The 23,081-nt window shown below is 41.3% G+C and overlaps 1 protein-coding gene across 1 annotated transcript in view; it reads right to left on the bottom strand.

Moving 5' to 3' along the window:
• Positions 1-14,298: 14,298 nt before the first annotated feature.
• LOC126235452 (uncharacterized) overlaps positions 14,299-23,081 on the bottom strand; it is a 52,943-nt gene continuing 44,160 nt past the window's right edge. Inside the window, exon 3 of the mRNA XM_049944174.1 lies at positions 14,299-14,424. Coding sequence (XP_049800131.1) covers positions 14,299-14,424 — 126 coding nt within the window. The remainder of the gene's footprint in view (positions 14,425-23,081) is intronic.

Here is a 23,081-nt window from a genome sequence, read left to right as displayed (position 1 = left end):
GTTAAATTGGATGGAGTCTAAGAAGCCGAGTTTAATGTTAGACGTCACGCACTTGGAGAATGAGAGGTATTGTTCGACACCCTCTGGTAGGATACTAACCTGATCGTTAGGGAAGCCAAAATCACCCAAACGCTCAATGAAGAAGTGAGCATCATAGCAACTCAAATTGAGGAAGAAAATGAGTATGTGTCATGGCAGTTGGTATTTCAGATTGCCTGCTTTGTGCGCTGTGCTCCAGAATTTCCTCGAGATTATAACAGCACATACGTGGAATTTCCGCTTTTTGTCTAATGGCAGTCCGCAGATGTGACAGTCAACTTTCTGCTTGTGATTTTGTCATGGGAATATTGGTGCGATACGTCTCATCAACATGCCTTGCAAGTTGTCCAAGCTCAGAGAGCAACCATCTTGCAGGATTAGCCCTGATGTATGAGCTTAAATGATTAATATTTGATTAATACGTGCATACAACCTGGTATGCCACCAATATGGTACGTGCCGCTATGTAGACGTGCTATGGGATGCAGAGGGATCACCCTCACAGTGTGTCACAGGAGCGCGAATGCACTCTTAAATCAGCATATACGACAAAAGAACTGCGTTAATGATGGCAGGAATTTTTAAACTCTAAGAACTTGTCTGCCTGGCAGGCATTTCTGTCCATACTGGTTTCTAACAGGATCAATATATCAAATGCTTTGCTCAGTACTGACTCGTAGAAAACGAACTAAGGCATGTAGAACAATGATACTTTTGCACCAAGATGTTTACTTGATTCGGGGTATAGTAAGTAGGACATGTCTTTCATCTATACATAGTGCTGATTTTCCACTAGGTACATGTTTGGGACACTAACCAGCTACTTGGGAAAAATAGCGGGGGCTGATGACTTTATGCTTTACCTTATCTTCTGCACATTGAGCTCTTGTTATGGCTTACTATCTTTGTCTTCCTTCTTCAGGCCATAAACGCGAACTGATACGCTCGGATTCTACCTGTCACATTTAGGTACACCCTGATGAAAGACAAGGCAAACGGGTAACAGATTGTGGAGTCTGTCGGCCTCAGATCAAAAATGTGTGCATAGTCTACAGATACAGGTGCCACCAAAATATGAGCAAAGCGGTGTGCAACGTGCCGCCTGAATGGATCTTACGATTAATGATTACACAGAGTGCCTGGTCAGGGGGTGATGACACTGCGCTGCAAGTGGTGCAACAAACAAACTTTCGATTGTGAAGCCATTTTGTACACACCCTGCAGGAGCTAAGAGTCAGTCTGTTGCATCATGAGGCCAAATGGTTCATTTATGAGAACGGGACCAAAACCATCCTGTAATCGCACTTTTCACTAAGGTGATAGAGGGGGAGTGTAGTATTTATTTGCTCTACATACTGAGCCATGTGACATGGTCAATACCTTGTGCCCAGTGAGTTGTACACTGTCTTTTCTCATGAGAGGATCTTTGGTTGGCAGACTCTGGGCAGGAGAGTCAGGTTCCAGTGAGGCAACGGTAGGAAAAGCTGAGCAGTCAGTGTGAGGAGACATGCTTCTTTGGGCAGTGTGTCAATACTACCTCCGCAGGCATATTTCTAATAGGGTGCTGTGGGACGAAGTAGTGTGGCTGTTGTTGCAGCATGCTTTCTAGTGCTAGTGCTGTCCTGGGCGGCATCTGGCCTGTGCTTTCCTTGGTAGTGTTGGAGCAGCTTGGGGCCTGCCATCACACGAAGTTTGAAGTAAGTAGTCATACAGTCGCACAGTGATCAATGGTTTTTTGCTAAAAGAACCATCAAATCGTGCTTAGCTCTCTCAATTAGAGCAGTTGGTTTGCCTATTAGTGTTTGTTCCTCTTAAGAAAACTGTGGACACCCTGTTTCATGTTAAGATTTTATGGCTGTTACTTGTATTTTGATTGTAAGGCCTAGCAGCCCAGGCTCTGCTGTAAGTGAGATCTTATCCGACAACTTTGTTGGATTAAGAAAGAAAGTCCGCTCTGCCCAGTGGCAGCTGCCCTATTTGTACTTAGTTGTACTTAGTTGGTATTCATCATTGTTGACTGTATCACACAGAGTGAAAATGTATAAGTGGAACAGTAGTATGGACTGTTTGTCATAGTGCAAATAGGTATGTCTATATGCTTCTGTTGGCCGCCGTGGCCGAGCGGTTCTTGGCGCTTCAGTCTGAAACCGCGCGACCGTTACAGACGCAGGTTCGAATCCTGTCTCGGCATGGATGTGCGTGATGTCCTTAGGTTGGTTAGGTTTAAGTACTTCTACGTTCTAGGGGACTGATGACCTCCTTTCAAGACACTGTCCATTCCGTTCAGTTGCTCTTCCAGGTCCTTTGCTTCTCTGACAGAATTAAAATGTCATTCGCAAACCTCAAAGTTTTTATTTTTTCTCCATGGATTTTAATTCGCACTCAAATTTTTTCGTTTGTTTCCTTTACTGCTTGCACAATATACAGATTGAATAACATCGGAGATAGGCTACAACCCTGTCTCACTCCCTTCTCAATCACTGCTTGCCTTTAGTGCCCCTGGACTCTTAAAATTCTTATCTGGTTTCAGTACAAATTGTATATAAACTTTCGCTCACTGTATTTGACATCCGCCACCTTCAGAATTTGAAAGAGAGTATTCCAGTCAACATTGTAAAAAGTTTTCTCTATGTCTACAAATACTAGAAACACAGGTTTGCCTTTCCTTAATCTATCTTCTAAAATAAGTCGTAGGGTCAGAATTGTCTCACATGCTCCAACATTTCTATGGAATGATCTTCCGCAAGGTCGGCTTCTATCAATTTTTCCATTCGCCTGTAAAGTATTCGTGTTAGATTTTGCAGCCGTTAGTTATTAAAGTGAAAGTTCGGTAATTTTCACACCTGTCAAGACCTGGGTTCTTTGAGATTGGAATTATTATATTCTTCTTTAAGTATGAGGGTACTTCACCTGTCTCGTAAATCTTGCTCACCAGATGGTAGAGTTTTGTCAGGGCTGGCTCTCCCAAGGCTATCACTAGTTGTTATAGAATGTTGTCTAGTCCCAGGGCCTTGTTTAGACTTAGGTCTTTCAGTGCTCTGTCAAACTCTTCACGCAGTATCATATCTCTCATTTCGTCTTCATCTACATCCTCTTTCATTTCCATAATATTGCCCTCAAGTACATCACCCTTATATATACAAAGAAGGGAAGCAGATATATATATATACAAAGAAGGGAAGGCAGAAAGGTGGGAGTAGTAGAGGGTCTATACAAGGGTGATATTTATGTGTGTGTGTGTGTGTTTTTGCATATTACATTAGTTTTTTCACCTGTTGCTAGTCATACCACTCAGCACTATTAGTGCTGAATATTCTTCTTCGTTTCTAATGTGAAAAACCTTCACTGCAACAAGAATGATAAATGTAGAAAAGTCTGAAGCAACTATATCAATGATTTATATTGCAACATTATAGCAACTGAATGAAGGAATGGTAGCTGTATCAAATAAAGGCACTATTGAATAAACAGATATATCAAAGGCTACCATAGCAAACGTACTATACAGACTGTCTTTTTTCGTGTTACTAATATTAGCATAAAAATATCTCTGTGTAAGTGTCTAGGCACTACTATTAAAGTAGCCCCTGTACAAAAACATTGCTATCAGAAAGTTTTATATAGTGTAATGAAGAACACATTACAGAAAAGATGTGAATAAATTTAGGAAATCTGTTACTCTATTTCCCTGTTATTATTTATAACACAAGACCTCCAGTTCTTAAATCAAGTCACACTGGTAGTTGTATTCCATCCTCAAATCCAATTACATTGATAGTTGTTCTGCACATTAAAAAAGGCAAGTTGATAAAATAAATCGTAGGGAAAAAATTCATTTTTCTTATTGTGAACAACGTTCTCACGATGGTCTATTGAACACAACTGAGAAATCACTCTGATGATTGGAGTGGTGTTGCTTATTTGAGTAATAAATTATTATAATTAGATTATAAATTATGACAGCTCATTGTTTAATCAATAAATAATGGCGATAAGAGTGACAGGTAATAAATAATTATAAATGGCTTATGTAAGATAAGGGCACTTGGTCTAATGGCTGGATTGCTAAGAACAATGGACCTCTTGACCCAGGGACAACAGTGACCTGTGACTTTAAAGGTAAGGATGATAACTGTATCAGGGTTGTGATCCATGGCCTTGACCTTGCTTATACGGAGAACAATGGGCTCTTTGTTCTGATATGCCCACATCCCCACTATTCTCATCTCCTAACGAGATGTGGTAGGCGTGCGGAACATTGTGTGTCGACGAGAAAGACACTGTCGATAATACATTCTGTATGACGATTAATTAGGTGATGTGACAGTTATGCGGTTGATGAAAAGGCACCAGAATGCAGCAAAATAGCTTTAAACTTCAACCACACATATCAGAGCCAGAAGTAAGCAGCAGTTCATTACACTAGCTACCAGCCATTTTGCATCTGGGATGTGATACATAAACTAGTATCTATTTTGGCGTGTAGAATCCGAATATACCTTACAAAATGTTCTAGTGCGTAGCATTTTTGAGTTTTTAAAGGTTTTTTTTATTTTTCTTATTAAGTATTTCACTTTTTAGCGTTCTTCTGTTTTGATTTTTTTTTTTTTTCAGAGGAGAGCTAATCTAGAAATCGTCAGTAAATGGTTGGTCTGATAACCCAGTGGTTTGAAAGAGATCCTCAGTCAGTGTTTCCTGTGAAAGATAGTGCAAACTTTTTGTGTTTAAAACTTACACGAAGAAAAATGGCAACTAGTAAATCTCGTTGCTGTCTAAACCATCCCGACAACTTTTGTTATGTGTGTGGGAAATTCACTCCAAAAGCCCAAAGAAAACCTATCACTGATTTCGTTAAGAAAGCATATAAATTGTATTTTTATTGTCCTGTTGATGATCAAGACAAAAATTTTGCACCTCATATTGCCTACCTAACCTGTACTACAACCTTAACGGAATGACTGAGAGGAAAACGCCGAGAAATGCCATTCGCTGTTCCGATGGTGTGGTGTAAGCCTAATGACCATTATTCAGACTGTAACTTGTGTCTTATAAATACACTCCTGGAAATGGAAAAAAGAACACATTGACACCGGTGTGTCAGACCCACCATACTTGCTCCGGACACTGCGAGAGGGCTGTACAAGCAATGATCACACGCACGGCACAGAGGACACACCAGGAACCGCGGTGTTGGCCGTCAAATGGCGCTAGCTGCGCAGCATTTGTGCACCGCCGCCGTCAGTGTCAGCCAGTTTGCCGTGGCATACGGAGCCCCATCGCAGTCTTTAACACTGGTAGCATGCCGCGACAGCGTGGACGTGAACCGTATGTGCAGTTGACGGACTTTGAGTGAGGGCGTATAGTGGGCATGCGGGAGGCCGGGTGGACGTACCGCCGAATTGCTCAACACGTGGGGCGTGAGGTCTCCACAGTACATCGATGTTGTCGCCAGTGGTCGGCGGAAGGTGCACGTGCCCGTCGACCTGGGACCGGACCGCAGCGACGCACGGATGCACGCCAAGACCGTAGGATACTACGCAGTGCCGTAGGGGACCGCACCGCCACTTCCCAGCAAATTAGGGACACTGTTGCTCCTGGGGTATTGGCGAGGACCATTCGCAACCGTCTCCATGAAGCTGGGCTACGGTCCCGCACACCGTTAGGCCGTCTTCCGCTCACGCCCCAACATCGTGCAGCCCGCCTCCAGTGGTGTCGCGACAGGCGTGAATGGAGGGACGAATGGAGACGTGTCGTCTTCAGCGATGAGAGTCGCTTCTACCTTGGTGCCAATGATGGTCGTATGCGTGTTTGGCGCCGTGCAGGTGAGCGCCACAATCAGGACTGCATACGACCGAGGCACACAGGGCCAACACCCGGCATCATGGTGTGGGGAGCGATCTCCTACACTGGCCGTACACCACTGGTGATCGTCGAGGGGACACTGAATAGTGCACGGTACATCCAAACCGTCATCGAACCCATCGTTCTACCATTCCTAGACCGGCAAGGGAACTTGCTGTTCCAACAGGACAATGCACGTCCGCATGTATCCCGTGCCACCCATCGTGCTCTAGAAGGTGTAAGTCAACTACCCTGGCCAGCAAGATCTCCGGATCTGTCCCCCATTGAGCATGTTTGGGACTGGATGAAGCGTCGTCTCACGCGGTCTGCACGTCCAGCACGAACGCTGGTCCAACTGAAGCGCCAGGTGGAAATGGCATGGCAAGCCGTTCCACAGGACTACATCCAGCATCTCTACGATCGTCTCCATGGGAGAATAGCAGCCTGCATTGCTGCGAAAGGTGGATATACACTGTACTAGTGCCGACATTGTGCATGCTCTGTTGCCTGTGTCTATGTGCCTGTGGTTCTGTCAGTGTGATCATGTGATGTATCTGACCCCGGGAATGTGTCAATAAAGTTTCCCCTTCCTGGGACAATGAATTCACGGTGTTCTTATTTCAATTTCCAGGAGTGTATTTCGGGACATTCAAGCAAAACTACACATAAAATAAAGTATCCAAATGTATCTTCAGTGCACTTGCCTGTGCCTCGTGATGAGAGGTTGCCTGTCCCTGTCTGTAACTTGAAAGCCACGAAACCAGAAACCATGTTCAGTGAATCAGAGAGTATTGAACATATAAAAGAGTACTGCCCTCAATATCATGACACTTCACCTCAGCTCTTTAATCAAAAGGAACTGAACGATTTGGTATGCGATCTATAACTTTCGAAACAGCAAGCTCATCTCTTGGGGTCGAGACTGCGACAATGGAACCTTCTAGCTCCAGGGACAAAACTTTCCTGTTTCAGGTGAAGAGGTGCTTCCTTCGCTGAGTATTTCGATATGCAGAATTCAGTGTGTGTGTGTGTGTGTGTGTGTGTGTGTATAGAGATGTCAATGGTCTGATGATGCAGCTAGGTGTACAACATAATCCACAGGAGTCGCGACTATTTATTAACTCCAGTAAAACCAGCTTGAAGTTAGTACTACTGCATAATGGCAATGCATTTCCATCGGTACCTTTGGCTTACTCAGTAGACATGAAAGAAACTTATGAAACCATGGCTTTGTTGTTGGAGGCAATCAAATATAACGATCAAGAATGCCAGCTTTGCTGTTGTGGGGCGGCGGTTATTTTTTGGAAAAATATGTTGATTGCTGTGCAAATGTTCGAATGTTGAATCAGTTCCTGGCATTTAGAATGTCGTTAATGCTGTCTTTCGCCGTTCTCAACACTGGCTCTCTAATTATTTTTTAGCATCCAGAAAGTGATTTAACAAAACGTGAAGCCTGTAATTATAATTCCTAGTGCCCACATCATCTGAGAATACAATTATAGCTGCAGCTTATAGCTCTGAGGAATTAGGAGATTGTCCGGGATTTCTAATCAAAAACGATTTTCCAAAATAGTTGAGTATATTCTCAAAGTCACAGATAAAAAAAAAACACAAGTATCCCTACAACCTAACTATCAGAGCAGTTCAGAGTCTAATGCGCTGATGCAACTATAAATGTCCGAATTAAATGTTGAAATGAATGCTCGCCATAATTTGATGATTAGTTTCATCAAACGCCACGCTAAATAATTGGTAGAATGTCTGTCCCGCGACGGCACGTGAAGATACGACAATACGCAAACTGAAGCTAGATAATGAAAGTCAACCCAGAATTAACACTTCACTTGAATATGATTTCCTGGTTACGCGCATCTCGAGTAACTTAATACGGCATCCGAGGCTGTTTGTAGCAGTGATACCGACGCGACGCGGCTCCCCACACAGATGGCGTGTTATTCAGCGTCTGAAGAGAACTGGGGCCTTGCTTCCTCGCGCAGCGTTCTTATATATAAAGCCGCGGTGGGGACGGCTAAGGGAACGCCTGATCAAATCGGCTCTCCCGACTAGCCGCTGGGCTAGTAACGCACCACTTCAAGTTACATAATAAATTATAGCTTCTTTTGCTGATGGCCGATGAAGCTCTTAATTTAAATGTGCATTCAGCACGCAGGTAAGTATTGATAATAAATTTTTGACGTGGCTAAGTTAAATATTTTGGGCGAGAGAATTAATTTAATTACACTGCACGCAGTAGATGAGCTCTGAACTGGCCTTTTGGAGATACGCTATCGCTATAATTTTATAGATATTCAAATGAAACTTTTCACATCTTCATAGTTATAGCGGATCTCCAACCTATTTAAATCTAAACATCCTAGCCTTATTTATTAGCCTACTTAATCTATCTTGCTTCCTTAAGATTTGAAACGAAAACCAGAAAATCATGAATTTCCACTAAAATCTTAATTTGTGAAATCCAAAGTACTGTTTTTATTAAATCATTATGAAAGATGAATCTAAATATAAATTTTGAAGTCTCTAGCTCTTTTCTGTTGCGCCAATGATTTTTTTAGAAAAACGTCCAAATTTCGAAAATGGCTGAAGTTATCGAACTGATATTCAACACACATTAATTTAGTATTACTTCTGACATGCTAGAAAAGTTTTAGGTAATTTGCTTGATTTTTAAAATATTGCGCAACATTTATGACGTCAGGGCTAGTTACAGCGGACTGGCTGGCACACAATGGAAAGACTGATGTGAGTTTATTACAGCGTGAGTAGGCTGCTTCCCTACACTGTGATTTAAAAGTTGTTGCACTCCTTACAGGTTCAGGCTGTATTCACGAAATACTGCTGCCTTTTGTGCCTTTGTGACAGCCGTTATACCAAGAACCACAGTACAGTAAAGGAATGGCCTATAAGGAAGTCATATGTTCCTGGAAACGTAAATGCGAACAATACCCCATTGGTTGAGCCTGATAAAATCATTTTGCCTCCCCTTCATATCAAACTGGGCCTAATCAAGAACTTTGTAAAAACTCTGGATAAAGAAGGTGAGGCCCTCAATAACTTAAAAGAAAAGTTTCCCAAATTAAGTGAGGCAAAGCTGAAAGAGGGTATCTTTGTTGGACCACAAATAATAAAATTGCTGAAAGATCCAACCTTTGATACCAAACTCACAGATATCCAATAAGCTGCTTGGTCTTCTTTTAAAGCCATTGTGAAGGGCTGTTTTGGGTGACAGAAAAGACAAGAACTATGTTACCATTATGAATGATCTGTTGGAGAACTACAAGAACATAGTGTGTAGAATGTCACTTAAAATTCATTTTTTACATTCTCACCTTTATTTCTTCCTGGAAAATTTGGGAGCTGTAAGCGATGAGCATGGTGAACTCTTTCACCAAGACATTCTTACCATGGAACACCGTTACCAAGGCCATTAGAACTCTTCGATGATGGGTGACTACTGCTAGGGTCTTGTTAGGGAGAATTATGAAACGGCAACCAAAGGAAGAGCTCCGTCGTCGCATTTTTCAAAAACCAAAGGCGATTAAAGGTGAAAATATCTGTTTCCAGGGCTCTTGAGTGTCCAGCTGGATGCGATCGTTGAAGTCCCACGATATTTCGGCGAATAACCTTTCCGCCATCATCAGGTGTTTCTGATGGAATGGTCTGTCTGCTCATTGCCAGTGTTATTTACGTCTGTCAACCCGACTGATGGACATAAATAACACTGACAATGAGCAGACAGACCATTCAATTAGAACCACCTGACGATGGCGGAAAGGTTTTTCTCCGAAATATCGTAGGACTTCAACGATCGCATCCGGCTGGACACCCGAGAGCCCTGGAAACAACACATACGCCGGGAAAGCCTCCGATCACATATGTGAAAATATCTTCTGAACTAATTTGGACCTTTTATAGGTATCATGGCCATATATACATATTAAAATAGTATTTATTTCAAACGTTTTCAATGTTTATTTTTGTTTGACTTAATTGTGTCAATTTTCGCTATTAACATTTTTTATTCTGCTATCTATCTAGGAAATGTGACGTCATGGAGATAAATTGACTTTATCGGCGTATTCAGCGCCCCAAAATTAGGTAAACCCATCCATTTACAAACCAGAGCAGATAAAAAGTTTAAATTTGTTAACTAGTGTTATTAGATTTCGAATCCAGGCTTGTACGTCACAGATTTGAAAGTAAATCATAACAAACAAATACACAGAATTTTCGCAGCAGCATAAGTATAAGTGGAGGAAGTACACTTACACTATCAATATCACTTTGAGATATCTTTATCCGTTTTGCCAGCTTCATTTGTTGCATTTACATATTCTCCATTTTTGTTAATTAAATTCCACATCTCCTACGTTACAAACATTTCTACTAGGCCTACTCTTTTTCCCTAATTGAGCCTCTGCTGCCTTGACTAATCCCTGTCTCAAAATCTACCCACTCTTCTTCCACCATTTGCCCTTCAGTTGCTTCAGTCAATCCTTGCCTAAGCTTTCCTATGAAATATTTCACAACCAGTGATTCTTTCGGTGCATTGTCGTCTCATCTCCTTAATTTCCTGCCTTTCTGCAATTTCTTTTGTTTCAATCTGTAGTTCACACCCAATAAACTATGGAAGAGTCCTCATCAGCCAAAATAAATATTATACTGTTTAAAATATGATTTCAAAGTCTATGTCTTACCATTATGTACCGTTCATGCTAAAAAAGCTGATACTCGGCATGATGGCTGATAGGAGCGGTGGTGGCTGTTGGAGTGACTGTAAAGGTTTCCCCAGTTATGGAGTCGCTCCCATCAACTACTGCACTACGTGATAGCTTTGTTTGCTCAGACAGTAATCTGTGGGGCTTCACATGGCAGGGTCTATATCTGAACAGGACTGATAAGCGGAAGTTGGCTGAGCTAATTCGTGAGAGGAGAGTGGATGAGTCTCAGGCCACACATAGTCAAATACCTTATGCCGTTGACAGGAGGGCTACGCCTCTTTTAGACAAAGTAAATGCAACAGATACCCCTGCTTAAAAATGTTTCCATTAGTATATAAAGATCTCTGGTCAGCTCAGAAGAGACAGGTTCCATTACAGCAAAAGGCTCTCTTATTGGACAAGAGACTCAGAAAGACTCCACAAGGGCAAGCAACACTGGAATACTTAGAGATCTAACAATCCTTCATCAAAACATACAACAAAAAAACTGAAATACAGAAAACTAAACTTCAGTCTTTAAACCGTACAGTAATTTTCATCATAGAACCCTGTTGTAGAGAAACAGAAATCCTTCATATAACCTCACCTTCATGTAAGACATGCTGTTTTCGTAGTACTTCCTTAAAGTGCAGAGGAGCCAGTATGTACATAGAAAAAGGCAACACAGTTTAAACTCTGCTATGAACTTACCACAGTTATTGATGAGATACATTTTGAAATATAAGTTGTTGAACTAACTGATACAAGTACGAAAAGAGAGTGACCAATCTGTGTGTGTACTGGTCAACTAGTGGCTATGGGAACATGTTTTTAATAAAGTAACTGTGGGTATGGACGAAGTTTCAGTACACAGTGACATGATAACGTTGTGTTGAGACATAAATATAAAGAAAAATACCATGGATGAAATCAGATGCAGTCTCATAAACATAACTTACATTTTGGAATGTCACATTTGGCCTTTGATGCTGTTGATCATAAAACTTTACTAAAATAACTAGAATAATTAGGAACAAGACGAAATGCCAATGAATGGTTCTGATATTATCAAAAAAAGTAGAAAGGCTAGAGGCACCGCAGGCCTTAAATAAAGTAACTCTTTGGTGAAACTTAATCAGACCCTAAGTCTCTTTGACAGACTCTTAAAACCAGTATTGCTGTTGATATACATGAATGACATTCCAGGTGACGTTAGACGTGTGGAAAAATTATTTTCACTAATGACATCAACACTGTAACCACAGATAAAACACCAGTAAAGAAAGCAAATGATGTTTAAAAATGTCCAGCATGCAATAAAGTTGCACTGAACATAATGAATACAAACAACATGAATTTCTCCTTAATTCTGTAAAATTAAACATAGATGACAAGTTCAAAGATTGTACAGCAAACACATTTTTTAAAGTAATTTATATTGACTGTCACATGAAGTGGAATGAACACACAAATTCACCAGCAAAGAAAATGTCAGTAGCAGGCTGTGTCCATAGACTCCTGTCATCAATGTGTACAACAGACAATGCCTTGTTGTGACTTACTATTCATACATGCACTCTGCCTGTAGCTATGGAATCATATTTTGGGGAGGTCCCATTGACGAAACATGCACAAAGTCTTCAAACGATAAAAAATGGCCGCTAGAGTAACAAATTTTTATAATAACTGAGCTCCTTGAAAAAATCTGTTTCAGGAGCTGGGGATGACAACTGCACCATTTGAGTGCATTAACAAATCACTTATGCACAGAAAGAAGAACATTGGCAAGTATCTCACAACGAACACTATTGATCATAGAATAAGAGCGATGCTAAGCTTTCATATAGGAAGAATAAACAAAGAAAAAACACAAAAAAGCATGCTGTGCAAGGGAATAAAATGACAGAGCAAATTTTTGAAGGAGATTAAAGAGAAAACTAAAATCCAAATTTTTAAAAACTCACTTAATGACTACATCTTAAGTAATTCACATTGTAATTTAAGGATTAATTAGATAACATAGCGCTGGAATTGGAAAGAATTAACATAATTTAATAATAAACAACTGTCATTCCACAATAAATTATCAAGGCTTATGAATCTTTCTATAAAATCGTATGCCTTGGCAGTACGATGGACATTTCTAATCTATTGGTATCTTTTTTTATCTCAATATCTCAATCACTCTTCTCAGATTTCTTTTTTCACGAATTCAAAAGAATGATGGAAACAGCGACAGTATCCCAATGCCAACTGAAAGAAGTGCGCGCGCGCGCGCGCGCTTGTATGTGTGTGTGTGTGTGTGTGTGTGTGTGTGTGTGTATGAGCACGAACGCGCGCGCACGTAACTTTTAGTAATTAAAGCACTGTATTTTAACTAAAGTTATTTGTCAGAATCGAGGTATGGACTTCTTGCATCGATTGAAACGCATCAATTGTCGCAAAGGTCTTTTCTAAAAAGTATCAAACTTAAGGTGACTAGTGAACTCATCTCCAGGATTAGTTTACGGAAGCAGTCCCCCACAAAATCTACTATGTCACTGTGAAATGAAGGTGGTTGTGACTTCCAATATGTCTCGGTAAATCAGGGGATAATTCATAGACGAGAAATTTCGAGACTAGAACCTCACAAAGAAATCTTTTAAAGTAAATACAAGAAAAAAGATCGATATGGGAACGGACGGATCGTCTCATCAATTTTATGTAGTGGCCGGAAGTGTCTGTTATCATTGTCAGAATCAACATTTACTATGTAGAATTTTAGTTACACAGGGTGTTTCAAAATTCAAAGGCAAAACTTCAGGAATGCGATCCTCACATAACAAGGAGACGAAAAGCCCAGTAAACATTGGCTCTAGAATGCATACCTAAAGAGCTATGAGCATCTGTTCATATTCGATACTGTGAAACAAATCTCTTCTACTGCAAAGTCTTTGCCTTCCATGTATTGGGAGGACGTAGCATGGTAAAATGCATACCTTAAGAACTCCGAGCACTTGATCTTTCCAACTATGTGCTCGTCGCTCTTAAGGTATGCACTTTAGAGGCCATGTTTACTTAACTTTGTTCTTGTTTTGGTCCATACTGCCTCCTCCAAAAATATGGAAAGTAAAGAGATGGCAGTTGAACAGATGGGTTTTACAGTATAGAAGATGAAGAAATGTTCATAGCTCTTAAGATATGCGTTTTGGAGCCCATATTTCCAAGAATGCTTTTCTTCTTGTTATATGAGGAACCCACTCCTGAAATTTTGGCGTAGAGTTTTGAAACACCCTTAGATTAAAAAGCTGTTTTCGTCTGAAGCGATCGATTTGAAATGGACTGGTCGTAAGCGAATTCCGATTTACAAAAAAGGCAGCAGGTTCAATGGAATTACATCGCAATAGCAGTAGCTGTAACGTCATAATAAATGTAAATATAATGACGATCCAAACTGCTTTATGCGCAAAAATCAGAGAAATCGAGCATATCTGGAATCTTCCCATGACCAATCGAATTTGGAACAAAAAGGTGGTAAACTGTCCCTAACACCGAAAAGAGGCTTGCAAGGTATAGGTATGAGTATACAACTTTAAGGTTTTCTGTTGATTTCTCGGCAGTTAGTGCATTTTGCACATCCCAGCGGCGCCACACCTTACTGAGATACCTGCGTCCCTGCCCTGGAGGCTCTGGTGTCTGCTCAGCAGCTGCGACAGCTGGTTCAGCGTGGCCTGGCGCTCTCGTATGCTAGGGTTGTCTGCCCCCAGGCGCTTCTCGTCATCAGCCAGCTGCTGGTACTGTGCGGCCAGCCACGTGGCAGACACAGCTGCGCCGTCGCTCCCGCCATCTGCACGCAATAATGAGCCACCAAGTCAGCCACAGGACAGAGCCTTCCACACTCCCCATTATGCACTGTGAGCGTTAACTGTAAAGTCTCGATTATAGCTTCAGTGAAAACCAAGCTGCGGCCATGATACTTAGTGACTTCTACAATATGAGAAATTTTTCCCAACGATTGATGACTAAGTGGGAACTTGGTTGTAAATGTCAGCATCTTAGCTATTTAATAAATGTTCCACCTTGAAAAATCACTAAATCTTCAGTCTGGACATGCCTTCCACACAATGTTTCTTCATCTGAGGAAAGAGGAAGAAGCCATGTGAGGAGAAAGCAGGGGCGGGAGACAAAATTTGGTGGCACATAGAAGCAACATGTGTGACTGTGACCCGTGCAGAATGTACTGTATGTTGTCATGGAGCAAAGCTGCCTTCTTTTATGCTTTTTCTTGACAGGTTCCCTTAGCCCAAAGTTTCTCACCACTCCAATATATTTGATACAATTTTCAGTCTTAATTATCATTGTGAATTGTAACTCCTGCCCCCACCCCCCACCCCCATTTGGCTTGCGGTATCGACAGACAGGGTGTAACAGATATAAGTGCAGATATTTTTATATGTAGCACCTTAATACATGCACACATTAGTGTGTTTATTGTTTTTTCTCTGTAGACCACTCAGCTGTTCTATATTTTACATGCACTTGAACTACAGGGTAGAAACAACACTTTCATATAACTCTTTCTTTATTTACACACACACACGTGCGCGCGCGCGCGCATGCATGTGTCTCCAGACACATCTTTGCTGGTCATCAGGCTCAGTTTGAAGTGGGACTCATCACTGAAGACAGTTCTGCTCCAGTCGACGATATTCCAGGCCCTGATGGCCAGTGAAGACAGGTCAGGAGACTCCTTACATAGCGTTGGGATACAAACCTGACAGCCACCTGTCATATGACCGCACAACCAGCAGTGATGTTCTGGGGTGCCATTCATTTCATAGCAGAACCTCTTTAGTTGTCATCTGCAGCACCCTTGCAGCACAGTAGTACGTCTACGATATTCTACGCTCTGTTTTGTTGCCCTTCAAGCCAAGCCATCTGGCACTTTCATTTCCACAGTAAAGTGCCCGTCCACATACAGCGATAGTTTCTACTGCTTGTCTTCGTGTCCCACCTTAGCCAGCAAGGTCGCCAGAACTCTTCCCAATTGAGAACGTCAGAAGCACTATCGGCAGGCCCTCCAACAAGCACGGGATTTAGATGATCTAAAGCATCAGTTGGACAGAAGTTGACACGATATCACACAGGAGGACATTCATCAACTCTATCAATCAATGACAAGCCAAACAAATGCTTGCATAAGGTCAGAGGTGGAACAACGCGTTATTGACTTTCACAGTTTGTAGAACTGCTTCTCTTGAATAAATCATGCAGTTTTTCTGAATTTGTAATCATTTGTGTGTCTGTAGATGGACATCACACTCCCCTACCAATTTCCGTCCCATTTGGATAATACTTTCGTGGTGCGTCGTTTCTTTTCCTTTTTTTGTGTATGTGTATAAGAACTCTGTACTCCAGATTCCAGCGGGTGGGAGGCAAATACCCCCTCTTGAATACGCCTATGTCGTGCTGCAGCGCATATGTTGACTGCCACAGAATATTTCACCGTGTCTATAAAAGAAGCGAACTCACCTATCTCACATATAGCTAAGGTAGTTTCAAACTGGATTTCTCGAATTCTCAGTAATAAAAATACTATGCAGAATATGGGGGAAATATTTTTCGTGACGAAAGTAAAACGTAGTTTTCGCGGTGCGATAGATTTCACAGTTCGTGTTACTACAGCGGGCTTAGATACCTGGTATTTCTGTAAGTAATTACAAACGTATCATTTACAAGCGTCAACAACGGCAACAGAAATAAGGTAGTAAAACGCTGTTTCTACATAGAAAATCCAAGCTGGAGGACGAACACAGAAATCCTAGAGCAGTTTTCACTAGCGAAATTTCAAAGAAATTAGTTCAACAATCCATTTACTAGTAGGGCAACCATGCTTCTGAGGTAGAAAGGTTTATTTAACAGATCTGATTAAAAGTTTTCCCCTGTAAGGTTTCTCATCACACTGATTCGAAAGTTCTCATTTATGAACGACACAAAATCACAGAATATTTATAATGTATGAGGAGTAACGCTGTTGTATGTATAAGAAAATTTTTACTGGTACAAACTACTGTGCCTAAAATAAATGCCTTAGCGATAACAGACATGTAGTGAACCATATCCTTCTTACACAGGGTCACCCAAAGCATGAAACATTCCTTATACCCTTTCTTGCTAGTTGTCAGCTTGTGACAGAATACAGTACTTGGCGTTTGTTCGGTGGGAATACAAAAATCTAGTAGATTTATGTGATACCCCACTTCGAAAACTATCTTCTGCTATTCCAAAAATAACAAATATTCTGACAGTCAGTTTGTAATGAAAACACGGTGGAAGACAATTAAATACACTTCATTCATTCAAACTCATGTTTAAAACTCACGAAAATTACTCATTATCATACACACAAATACAACCAAAAACCAACATACATCACAAACTATCCAAAAAATCTCTAAGGTCCCTGTATTTTCTTCAGTTGCTACTACCTTTAAGAGAATGATGCAAATATTAAATGGATTTGTTATTACAATAAGCTGGTGCTTATGGACTTAAAAAATTAATAATTATTAACTACAGGTTATCAGTAATGTGAGAGGAATTAATTTGGTTGTACATAGGTGTCTGATAAATTAGAATAATATTAGAAACTTTCATTGTTATTTTATTAATTACTGTATTTTTGTGCTACAGCAGTTATCACATAAAAGGAAAATTTGCCTGGTTGTCACTATTATAACAACAATGATTTTCAAGTTTTTATTTTTATGAGTAATTAATGTCCATAAATATGATGGCAGTATTTAATGTTCAGTAGTTAAAGTTAGTACCAATTTATTTTCTTTACAAACATAATATGTAAAACTAAATCATGACACAAAACATATAAGATCAGACTGCTGGTTCTTCATATGCATGTTTTTTCACTAAGAATCCACTACTTCCCACATCTTCTCCTCTCTTGAATAGTCTAATCTACTATCGACCTCTAGCGAGTAACAACAGAAATATCTGAAATGATAATTAAATCAAGACCCTAAGCTGGCTACGAAGTCTTTCGCGACGTATTTCTTGAATAAAAATCTCTCGGTGTACATGCCGCGCCAATTCAGGATAAAACTCCTAGCTTTCGACCACTACCTCCATGGTCGTCGTCAGGGCTAAAACTGACTGCCGTGAACTAGCGAGGCTCCCACTTTTATATGCAAAGGACGGCTTCTGATTGGCTGGAATACGTAATAGCAACAGCGATATGGCGCGTAGTGCAGTGGTGCCCTCTAATTCCATAGATGTAGTTTCTATCCCGCGTTGCTTGCAGCGCCATCCCTTGAATCAGGAGGTAAAGTGCGCGAAGTTTTTCTCTGCTGTTGCTATGACGTATTCCAGCCAATCAGAAGCCATCCTTTGCATATAAAAGTGGGAGCCTCCCTAGTTCACGACAGTCAGTTTTAGCCCCGACGACGACCATGGAGGTAGTGGTCGAAAGCTAGGAGTTTTATCCTGAATTGACGCGGCATGTACACCGAGAGATTTTTATTCAAGACCCTAAGCTGTCGACAGGCGTTGATTTACATCAACGGGGACAGTTGAAAATCTGTGCTTCGACCAGGACTCGAACACGGGATCTCCTAATTACATGGCAGACGCTCTATCCATCTGAGCCACTGAGGGCTCAGAGGATAGTGCGACTGCAAGGATTTTTCCCTTGCACCCTCCCTGTGAGACCCACATTCCAAACTTAATGTCCACACACTACATTTGTAGTGCCCCTGCAGTCGCACTATCCTCTGTGCCATCGGTGACTCAGATGGATAGAGCGTCTCCCATGTAAGCAGGAGATCCCGGGTTCGAGTCCCAGTCCAGGCACACATTTTCAACTGTCCCCATTGATGTATATCAACGCATGTCGACAGCTTAAGGTCTTAATTTACTTATCATTTCATTCTAAGAGAGCTGCATGGTCACCGATGGTATCTGTTCTTTTGGATATGTCTGAAAGAACAGATACCATCATCATATAGACAAATGTTTAGTTCGTCATCTGGTCTTACCCTCCAGCAACAAAAACGAGTCACCCACACAGTGAATGAATGTCTTATTTCATTCCAAGCCCACACATGTATATCTCGACTACTAACTGTTATACATATATATGCTCAGGTTATTGTTTTCATGTTGTGAACTTCCTGCAAAAATGTTGTTACAGACACATTAAATTCCAGGGTAGGAATGTAAGTAGTTATTAAAACAAGATAGAATGAGCATTACTTACTCTAGGTGTCTACAGCATAACACACAATTATGTTCCTCTTAATCATTAATAATACAACAAATAGTGGTTATGCTGCAAAAGAACAGTGTAGTTTATGAGAAATGACTTTTGCATCTTATGTTGTTTGGAAACATCACTAGACCCACCACAGCTCACACAGTGGCATCTCCAGATTCTGGAGGTCTTTTGGCCAGAGCCTAAGGGCAGGAGCTTGCAGCTTCAGTATTGCATCTATCATCAGCCAAGAAGGTTTTGAACAACTCTTGGCGTGAAATTTTTCTTTGTATTTGGTAAAAACGCCAGATAAACAGTTGTGAGTAGTGGGACAAAGCTAAAACATGCACAGTTTTGCATTGTTGCCAAATTTCCTCCCACTCCCTCAGCTTCATACAGGGTTGTAATGGTACATGTGAAAATGCAGCAATTTAATTATGCAAATTAATCAATTTATTTATGAAAATTAGCCCTCCGCACCCTGTCCCCTTCCCCCCTCCAGTAATTTTTGGCAGTAATTCTGAACTATCACCATAAAATCGAATTTCACGGGTTTTTCGAATTTTTGCGGTAAGATTCTAATGTCTGTTCAGAGGATGTAACATTAAGAGAAACTGTTGATGGAGATTGGTTATGAAATGGAAATTACTGATGGAAATTGTTTATAAAACAGGATTCGATGGTGGAAATCGAAAAAATTCAGAAGATGGAAATTGGTGAACAGACGAGATAACTCGCATTTCGTAGAACAGGGATACTCTTGTTTAATTAACTTCCGATCACATTCTCTACTGTGGTTGCTCCACTGTGCATCGCCTGGTGCTAACGCAGCAGCAGTTAAAGCTGCTACACACAGTGCTCGTAATCTTGTTTTCAAGTGTAGCAGAGCGCATGGTTGTGAAGGGATGTTGCCCACACGGTGCTCTGTAGCTGTCTGAACAGCCATGCACACAGCATCACATGCACCACTTCACATGGTAACTGGTAGTCAGCAGTGGAACCATGGGACCCTCCCACCCCGACCCTCCCACCCTAGACCAGGCCTAGCCACAACTGCCTTTTGCGACTGTAACACATCGAAACAGCCCACCAAGCTGGCCCACGATGAAAAGGAAGCAGTGGATGATTGGAATGTGAGCTACTGTTTCTGAAGCGCATGGCAGTGGGTGCCTGCTTCACCCTCTAGAATGAACAAAAGACTTGTTTTCGAAAGACAGCGTCTTCCTCCCACAGTTGTGTCCTATTTTCCAGCCACATGCAGCCACTTATTAGCAAACAAAGGATGTTTTCGAAAATTCCCTATATCTGTTTGCCCCAGAAGTTTTTTAAAGCTAGCTCTCCCCCCACAGCAATGTTCTATTTTCTCACTCAACTGCATCAAGTGTGCATCAACCTGCTTTAGCAAAAAGAAAGCGTGTCCTAACTTGCCGGTGTGGCATTCTGAATTCCTATTGGTCCTCTGCTACATATATGATGGAGCTTGAAAGTATATAAAGCCCAACCGCTCTACAATCATTATCAGTCTGTCTTTGGAAGTGGCTATTTGAGTTCATGTGCTTGTTACAAGATGAAAAATTTAGCTAGTAGCAGTGCCAGCGGCAATGGTGACGGGAAATGGCTAAACTGGAGCAACTGCTGTGCGTGTGTTTTATAATAAAAATCACGAGCTCAGATTGAGACAGTTATAAAATTTCATAGCAAAGTGTTCAAATTTTTCGATATCGTCCTTCAGTTTCATAACAAGTGGTTATAAAAGTTCTCTTTCTTGCTGTTGCACCATTCATTCCCGAAATTCTGGCCAACCTAGAGAGTCAGCTCGAAACTGAGAAGCAGCCATGTAAGTACCTCTCCAAATTCTGTGAGTGACAGTTTACATGTTCAGAAAACACCTCTTAATGTAATCAAATTGTAACAAGTGCTTATGACATTTCTATTGTTGTTCTAGCATTAGAGCCGCAGCTGAACGCTGAAAGTCGACAGCAGCAGCAAGCTGAAGAGGTTGTGGTACGATCATGGAAGTACAACTCCATATTATGTGTGTATGATAATTTATGTGTTCAGGAAACATCTCTTGATGTATTCAATTCGTAACAAGTGTTTATAAAAGATTTGATCTCGCTGTTGCTTTATTAGAGCAGCATTTGACCGAACTTGAGTGGCCTCTAGAGACTTAAAGGCACTGACATGAAGAACATAAGTACATTTATAATATACTGTTGTTAGACAATTTTTCTTTTCATCATCTACAGTGGTATGAGACATATATTCTTCGTTGTTATAGATGTTTATATGGAGCAAGAGGGGAATCCAGTAAGAGTACACATCAAGCAGTAATAATTTCCATCTGGTATGAACTTTTTTTCATAGTTATGTATAATCCATATCTCACTGTATGTAACTTCAGGACCGATTTTTTTGTTGTTTCTTATAATCTATCTTATTGTAGACGACTTCAGTGACATGGATCGATGGCTCCATGGAAATTCTGGTGAGGATGAAAAGCCTCTGAGGAAGAGGCGGAAACGCATTTTGACTTGGCCCTTTTAGTGGAGGAGGACTTACCTGAGAGGGTGGAGCAAATTCCTGATAATGTTGATGAATTGTTAATGTCATGGTCCCAGAGCATAAAAAAGATAATTATTTTTTGGTTACACCCAATCTGATTATAACGCTCCAATCATTGAACTGAATTTGGAATATCATACTAAACTGCTGTTATTCTTTCACAGGGGTGAGACCTCAGCTTACTGTGGCTCGAACACCAAGGGATGCAGTGTGCGTGAAACACACTCCACAGTGGGATACACCATTATGTAAGGCCCAGCTGGTGGCTGCACAGGAAGCCAGGGCCACAGCCTCTGCTGCCCAACCCACCCCAGCACAATTGCTCTGGCGTCCATGGATCAGCCAGCAAGAACAACAAACTCTCACCCCTCAGGCTAGGATTTCAGGCATGGAGCATCAAGAGCCAGGCTGATTACACTGACCTTCTTCTCCTCCTGGTCGTCCTATTCCTCCTCCTCCTCCTCCTCCTCAGGTAGATCACCCTCCATGACTCAACGCACAAGTGGTTCAGTACATACCCCTGTCCCCGTCATCCTCGACACCATCATTGACTGGATGAACCTCTCCAGCTAGTTGCAGTAGTAGTGTTAGTGATAGTGAAGAACCTGTGACTAGTGGCGTTGCCTTCCCCATCCTATTAGTGATGGACATCAGGTCATGCCCCAAATAAACTAGACACTAACTGAGGATGCTTTTGAGGAGTGTCTCTCGTTTTTTTGAACAGAGAACCCGATGGGAGGGTACCAGAAGCCAGTCAGATTTCTTAAAGTGTGCCTTCCAGTCGTAGAAACAGAGCTCCTCAAAATCGTAAGTGATCAGTGGTATCCCGCCATTAAGTGTAGCGCAGCGCTCTGCTGTGAGATCACTCAACCCCACAAAGAGGACGGTGGTGTTGAGGAGACAAGTGTTGTCTATACATGGAGAGATAATGGTGTGATATCACAGAGCACTTCAATCGCTGAGCGGTACAAAGACTCCACTGTGAATACTGTACTTTGTCAGTTTTCTGAGATAGAAGTTAGAGGCTCAGGAAAAACACTTAGCTGTGAACTACACCTGGACCTCCTCACACGTCTTTGATGCTGTAAATGAAGGGTCTAGCTATATGAAGCTTCTTGATGATATAGTTACTAAGCAGGCATGAATTGAAGTCAAAAATGAAACTGATACCTTTTGTTTTACGTGGTCTGTCCTGGCTTGTGAAAGAAATTACGAGAAAGATCCGCAGTGTCCATCTGGATACAGTTAGCGTACTGATGTTCGTGCGTTTTATAGCTTTGATGGTGTTGAGTTCACCATGAAACTTCAGGACATCCTCGAATTTGGAAGGAAGAATGAGGGTACTTCGGTTAACATTTATGAGCTGATGAAGAACAAGCCAAATGAAGATGATAGTAAAGTCACACACAAAGTTGTCATACCCTCCATTTATAAAAATCTACAGGTCAGCGTAATTTGCATGTGAAGATGCTGTTATTCTCCAGAGGGACAATCTTCATTATGTTTGGATCAAAAATTTGTCACGACTCCTTTCCTCCCAACTGAGTAAACATGGACATAAACAGCATTTTTGTTTCAGATGTCTCAATGCCTTCACTAGCGAGTTATCAGCAAAACATCTTGTTGATTGCTCTTCCCAGTATGTGGTACGTGTTGAGATGTTCACCAAGAAG

The sequence above is a fragment of the Schistocerca nitens genome, chromosome 2 (assembly GCF_023898315.1).
Source record: "Schistocerca nitens isolate TAMUIC-IGC-003100 chromosome 2, iqSchNite1.1, whole genome shotgun sequence".
Taxonomy (NCBI): domain Eukaryota; kingdom Metazoa; phylum Arthropoda; class Insecta; order Orthoptera; family Acrididae; genus Schistocerca; species Schistocerca nitens.
The sequence above is the reverse complement of the archived record's forward strand: the minus strand, read 5'-3'. Positions and strand labels throughout refer to the sequence as shown.